The following is a 7,465-nucleotide window of genomic DNA, read 5'->3' as shown; positions in this document are numbered from 1 at the left end:
CGATTAATTGTGTGACAGCACTAATATATATATATATATATATATATATATATATATAAATATATATACACAATAATATTGTACAATTTAAAATAATTGTTTTCTATTTTAACCCTCTGGGATCAACTAACGCGCCGGCGTGTTTTGTGGCATTTTTTTCTGATAACCCCTAAAGGAACTTACAGATAAGAGAAATACATCAATCGAATCTGTAAAGGGTCTACTTTTATTTGTATACAGTCATAATAACAACAAACCTTTGTGCTTTTGTCAAATAAAGAAAACAAACAGGGTGCACTGTCTGCCGCCTCGGTCTCCATGATCTTCATTTAGGAACGCGTCACAAAAATTAACTGAAACTCAGCGAATACTCGACACACAGACATGAGAGATATATCTATAGAAAGCTTGACATGACTACTTTTAAACGAAGCAAGTCTTATCGAAAACTAATATTCTGTGATAAAGTAATCCATATGAGTTAAAGTAATCTGTAATATATCTATATATATATATATATATATATATACAATAATATTGTACAATTTAAAATAATGGTTTTCTATTTTAATATATTTTAAAATGTAATGTATTCCTGTGATGGCAAAGCTGAATCATCTCCAGTTTTCAGAACTCCTTCAGAAATCATTCTAATAAGCTGATTACAGAACAATTTCAGAACAGGCCGTTTTTGCAGCTCAGTTTCAATAAATGGTTGTTTTGAATTGGAGCGCTAGGCTTTGCTAGAGAACAAAATTGCTCTACCAGCTTCCAGAACACACCAGACTGGACCAGCATGGAAATGTAAGCAGGTCAAAGATGGTCTTTTCAGTAGGACTCATTAAAATCAATTATTTGCACATGTCTAACCACATAGTGGAAAGAAATCCGTTCTGACATATTCAATCAAATCGCCTTTGAAGTATTTGCCCACAAAAAAAGAATTACTAATCAAATCTTTGTCATTAGTAAAGTTGAAGCTCATAAAAGTAGCACACATCAAGTACATACCGTCAGCATGTGTAATAATCCTTGTAATACTCCTAAACTTTTAAGAGCACCATATTAAAGTCTCTTGAAATTGCAGTCTTTTGAAATCTTTAAGAAGCTTTAAGTCATCAACCCAGTGTAATTACTATTAATTAAAATTACTTTTTGTTCAAACAAGGTTGATAATCAGCTCACCGGTGCACTGCACAAACATACTCATCATGGTTTTCAGCTGATTTTGTTTCTGTTGATTGTGTTTTTCATGTTTTTATGTGTGATTGACTCACAGCTTGATGATGTGTGGATGTCTGAAGAGCTTAAGGTTTTGAATCTCTCGTTTAATTTTCCCCACGACATCGAGACTGCGGATCTTCTGTCTGTTGAGGATCTTCACGGCAACTTTATGTCCTGTTAGCTGGTGCTCTCCAACTGTTGGCCAAACATACACGCATCAATGAAGACTCCATCACCAGCAGTTCGGTATTGTAAACATAGCTGATGAAAGATACGTTTTATTCCAAAGAAAGCAAGCATCAGCGCTGTAGGCCAGCGACCTCAAACACAAACCTTCTAAGAAAACAAAGAAAGAGAGGAGACTTTCCTTTCAGGTCTGAGCCCTCCATTCAAACAAACAAAACCTGATCTACTCTGAGTTTGGACTTTCATATACTAGCCTTAAGATAATTGCTTATATAGTATTAGATACTGCTCAGCGAAAATTATGAAAGCAAATACCCAAATTTGTTTGATTTGTTATATTATCAGTCTTGCACATTACTGTAACAAGCAGGAGATATTTCTACAAAATGGCAAAGGTGGGGATCCACACACACGCACATGCTTATCCACATATTTGTGAAGACCTCCCATAAATGTATGTTGTTCTTTAGTTATAATAACTACACTCTGACCTACCCTTACAGTGGGTATTTTCTTGTGTTTTTGACTCTTATGCTCACAATTTGTTAAAAAATAATTGCTGGTTATATAAATATATTTAATTTTTAATAAATATTTGTAAAGATATTTTATATGACTACAAAAAAAATGACGTTTGGGACTGGTAAGGTTTTTTAATGTTTTTAAAATATGTCTTTTATGCTTATCAAGGCTGCATTTATTTGATCAAAAATGCAGTAAAAACAGTAATATTGTGAAAAGAATGCTACAATTTACAACAGCTGTTTCTTATATAAGCGTAAGTACTTGAGACCTATATATTCCCGAAATGCCAGCTAGTTTCCCAAATGGTGTGATACTAAACATTTACGCAAACACGTTCGCAAGTGTAGCGTCTACTCCTGTGGTGCTGAAAGAATTTCCAGCTCTGCGTTGTATTCACTAACAGCACACGCACTCTATGCGCCTGGGGGACGTTAGCGGAGGCTCTTCCTACGCAATCTATGCTACGTAAATTGCGCAGAACGTCAGCCGGCAAGTTCAGCACTACCACCCCGAAAACATACGTTCGCACTTCCATCCCATGCAACATTCAAACACGTCTAGTAAATGAATAGACTTAACTCTTCACTTTTCCAAATGTCCCGACTCCCAGCGTGTCTCCGAGGATGTAGTGTCCTATCTTTACCCTGCCTTCGTGTTTCTGCTTTTCAGCCATTTTACTATATCCTCGGGCTGCCTTCCAGGAGGCGGGTTTGAGCTTTACTAAACCCCTCTAAGTGCTGATCTGAATTCAGCTTCAGGGGAACTATGAAAACTCTACACAAACAGACAGCTCTCTGATCAGTTGATAAGGCGTTAACTGGTGGGAAAGGGGGCGGTTTAGGTAAACAAGTAGTCTAGTCCCTTCCCCGGGCCCTCACTGGTTACCTCACATAGCAGCTTTACCTACAATTATTAAATATAGCAACATTTCCACTTTATCAGTGGTGATTGTTTAGTATAGTATTATTGTTCGTTTTTTAGATACTATTATAGTTTTTATTCATTTTATTTCAGTTTTAGTTATGTTCGTTCATCAAGTTAAATGAAATGAAAATGAGGAATGTTGCTTTGGCAACTAGCTGTAATAAATATTCATCCATTCATTCATTTATTTTAGTTTTAGTTAACTATATTAACCCTAACTATAATAACCAATTTATAATAACAACATACCATTTCATTTGATTTTTGACTTTATTTTATAAACATTATGACATTACATGACATTTACTGGACATTTAAGACTATTTATAATAACACATTACTTCATAGAGTAAAGTAATATAATAAAGCTATAGAAAAAGATGTGTCATTTAAAGAAACATGACTACTGTCGTGACAAGGAAGTGTTTGTTTTCATACAATATCGCAATTTTTTATCAACAGATTTTTTTTCTGTCATATATTTACAAAAACTATAATATCAGGCAAAACCAAAGTCAGTCCCTATCTCTCTGCGTTCATGTAAGTAATACTAATAGTATTAATTCTAACAGTATTTTATTAGTTAATAGTTATTAGTAAGTGAACATGTTGAATCTAAATGTGTTGAACAGATAAAATTATTCTTTTAAATGATATAAACATTCGTTTGTTTAGTTTAGTCTATTTGTCCCAGTAAAGCAGTGCCCTCCAACATATCTTTCAAGTCGTACATTACCACATTTTTGTACATTTTGTAACTTGCACAGTGATGGATTGTCAGAGGTTGACTTATGTGTAAAGGCTATATGGGCTGTACACAACTGAAACAGTTTATTTTAGATATATATTACACAACACTGCACATTTTGCATGTCTCCTTGTCTGACACACTTATTTCAGGTCGTGGAGTCTGGGAACCACTGGTCTAGTATTCTTCAAGTGTATTAGTGTATTACATGCTTTCACCACTAGATGGAAGTGCTTCATCAGTGTTGAGGTGGAGGATTTATTTATGTATTTAGTTCAGGTTTCCTGCAGATTAGTCAATTGATTCTTGAACACCACAATTATCTTATATAGTGCCTAGATCCTCTATTGGATTGGGGTCTTTGACACAGCCATTGTAGGCCATTTTCCTCATTGTTCTGTTGCTAGTCAAATGTTAATTTAATCTTTATGGGTGGGATCATTGTCCTGCAAAAAGATGAACTTCTACCATGCTTGCATTTTAATGACCACTTATTTTGCAGCATTTCCCTGTCCTTTAGATTTTCACATCCTTTAAATGTAATTTGTTTTAAATAAATAAATAATAACAGGCAAATGGTTTAATAAACTAAAAACCCATCAATTTAGGGCAACACTGTAGTAATGTGAAATGGACAATCTGAAAACTTGCCACAAAGCACATTTATACAGAGTTTCAAGAAATTATTTATTATTATTATTATTATTATTAGCAGAAATCATTTAAAAATCACAGTATTTAAAATGTTAAAGGAAATGCATTTGATGAATACTTTTATTCCTTACTATATTGTGAATATATTTTAGTCATACTATATTTTATTCATTACGATATGTGATATTTTTTTCATTATTTATACTATTAATGAATAAAACATGGATCAAGGGATGAAATGACCGAAGGAAATCAAAACCCACATCCTTTCTGCTCCCTTTAAAGGGGTCATATGATGCGATTTCAAGTTTTCCTTTCTCTTTGGAGTGTTACAAGCTGATTGTGCATAGATAAGATCCCTGAAGTTGCAAAGACTAAAGTCTCAAAACCAAAGTTAAGAGTCAGCCACGCCTCCCTAAAACGGCTTGTTCTAACACGCCCCCCACATATCTACCTCACTATGTGGAAATATTAGCATAATGCCGCCCAAATGTGCACGCAAAGAAAGAAGGCGTGGTTTCAGTAACCGCAGTTAGTGTTGAAGCAGCCATGTCAGGGAGACGCTGTGTGTTTCTAGGCGAAAGCAAAAGCACTTTATTTGGCCTTCCGAAAGTAGATGCATTGTTTATTTAGATTTGAAGTTAAGTGCAGTCAATTGTCCATGACATACTTGTCTACAGAGGATACACAGTGATATCTGTAAATTGCTCCCAGGTGCTTTCTTTTTTCTTTAAAAGGAATGCCCGTGAGTTTTTGCCGTGCTGTCGTTCACTGCTTTCACCAGCTGAGCGTGACATTGATGAAAGTGTTGCCTAGTAGTTAAAGAAGTGCACTTGTTAACCTAAAGGTTGTAGGTTCAGACCAACAATGGACGAACACAATTGTGCCCTTGAGCAAGACGTGATAACTCCAGAAAGACTGTAACTGAAATCCATCTACAGCAAGTCAGAATTTAGTCTCTAGGTGAATCTGATTTGTGTCATTTGGTTCAGATGCCTGGAAACGGTCACAGCGTCGGGTTCTCATCTTTCCTCAAAGCCTGTCGGTTCGAACCCTCCTCCTTCAGAATGAAAGGATTAACAAACTTCAGCCCTCGTCTTTACACATTCTTCTAGAAGAGACCCTCCAGCCCCCCGCCAGCTGGCATATGCCTCATTTAACTGCAGCCACGGCATCATATCAACTTTCTCTTCGCTTTTAAGGGCAGAATGAGTCCCGCTGCTTTTGTTCCCAGGAATGCGGAGTAGAATGGCTTAAACATGTCTCTTTAGAGAAGCAGGGCAAGGCTTTTGTAAGAAATTAGAGTCCACGGTTTTAAAATGCCTGTGAACCTTCTGCAGCATCCAAAACGGTTGTCACGCTTTCAAAAGAGATGACACTTTAGAGCAGGTGGAGGCGGGAGAGGAGGAACATCGCTGATCCAAGGGTGTTTCCGCCGTATCGTAAATGGAAACAAACACCCAGCTCTTCCGGTGCATTTTTTATGGTCAAATGCAACCAATTTAAGACATGTTCTCATATGTGGTTTATATACACGCATGATGTCCATATGTAACAAGTTCACTACACTTTTACAAATAAAGCTTCTAATAAATGCATTAATGGTTCCATGAAGAACCACATTGAAACTTTCAATTGCACATTGGTTCTTTATGATGGGGAAAGGGTTCTTTAGATTATTGAAATGTTCAAAAAATGGTTCTTTGAAGAACTGTTCCCTGAAAGGTTCTTTGGGGAACCAAAAATGGTTCTTCCATGGAAATGGAACAGAACCAAGAAATGGAACCTCTTTTTAATTGGCATTGACGGCCCCATGAAGAACCTTTAACATCCATGGAGCCTTTCCATTTGACAAAAGGTTCTTTAGAATATTCAAATGTTCTACACGCTTAGAAAAAATGGTTCCTTAAGAACTGCTCACTGAAAGGTTCTTTGGGGAACCTTAAATGGTTCTTCTATCTGCAGAGCACTTTTTTGGAACCTTTCATTTTAAGAGTGTAGGAAAACTCAAGTTATGTGCTTTAAAAGGAAGGCATAAACAAACTTGTTCTTTGTCATGTTTAAGATGGGCTTGGCCCATTTTTGGTGGTCTTGGGAGGGGCGGGTTAATCGAAAGAGAGGAGACTCATTTGGAGGGGGATTTGAAAAGGATGGCTGAAGAATGTCTCTCCATGAATAGGCTTTGTTGGCGCTGAAGCTGCGGCCCATCCAGTGATCAGACGCTTGAAGTTCCATCTGTTGTGGAGATCTGTAGATTAGTGCGTTATCACCGTCTTTCCCTCTCCTTGGATTTCTCTCTCGCACTCTCACTGTCTCCCTCATCAGATACGGAGCTGATAACCTATTTTGCTCTCACTTGTCTCTTTTATTACAATTAAATCCGCTTCAATCATTGGTGTTTACACATGCAGTACATCCACACTTGAGACGGGCGATGCTTTTGTTCCTGCTCATTAGTAGTTTATCACTGTGGGCATTGTATACGTAGTGCGTCTGATGCATTATGAATGTTAATGAAGACTAAGAAAGCAGCCAGACGGATTGTAGTATGATTAGCGTTACCTCCTGTTGAGGTGAAGCTGAGAGGCTGCAGCTCAGCTCATTAGCATACAGTAGTTATAGTAACGTAAAGGAGGCGTGTCTCTGTGTCACTCCCCCCGAGGGTGTCTGGGGTGGTGGGTCTGACACATTCCGGCCACTGATAGCTGAAATAGTTTACATACAGACACAAACAGCCACCCAGACTTTTCCTCTCATCCGCACTGACTTTACTGTTCCAGATGTCAGTGGTTTGCTTGTATAAATGGTTGTGATTGAAGTTAACTTTCTCTTAATGAGTGAATCATATGAAGAACATATTCAGGTTTTCTTTCACCCCCAAATCAAAATAAAAAAATTGAGGAAAAAAAAAAAAAAAACGTATATATATAATTTTCAAAATATATATTATAATTTTATATATGTATATGTATGTATAATACATTTTTCATATTTTTATTTATTTATTTTTAATTAATTAAAAAATTTATTTTATTAACATTTTATAATTTTACAAATAATAGGCCTACTATTTATTTATTAGTATTATTACAATTTAATATATAACATTAAGTATATGAAATAGTAAAAAATATATTTTTATTTGTTATATTTTTTTATAATATAGAATATAATATGGTATATATATATATATTACAGTATAAT

At 35.9% G+C, this 7,465-nt stretch overlaps 1 protein-coding gene across 1 annotated transcript in view; it reads right to left on the bottom strand.

Annotated features, from left to right (window-relative positions):
* LOC107597807 (5'-AMP-activated protein kinase catalytic subunit alpha-2-like) overlaps positions 1–2,681 on the bottom strand; it is an 11,110-nt gene extending 8,429 nt beyond the window's left edge. Inside the window, exons 1-2 of the mRNA XM_016288996.1 lie at positions 2,515–2,681; positions 1,278–1,419 (exon numbers count right to left, since the gene is read on the bottom strand). Coding sequence (XP_016144482.1) covers positions 1,278–1,419; positions 2,515–2,608 — 236 coding nt within the window. The 5' untranslated portion in view covers positions 2,609–2,681. The remainder of the gene's footprint in view (positions 1–1,277; positions 1,420–2,514) is intronic.
* Between the last annotated feature and the right edge of the window lie 4,784 nt (positions 2,682–7,465).

This window comes from Sinocyclocheilus grahami, unplaced genomic scaffold, assembly GCF_001515645.1.
Source record: "Sinocyclocheilus grahami isolate Dianchi unplaced genomic scaffold, SAMN03320097.WGS_v1.1 scaffold237.1, whole genome shotgun sequence".
Taxonomy (NCBI): Eukaryota; Metazoa; Chordata; class Actinopteri; order Cypriniformes; family Cyprinidae; genus Sinocyclocheilus; species Sinocyclocheilus grahami.
This window is presented reverse-complemented; position numbering and strand designations above follow the sequence as displayed.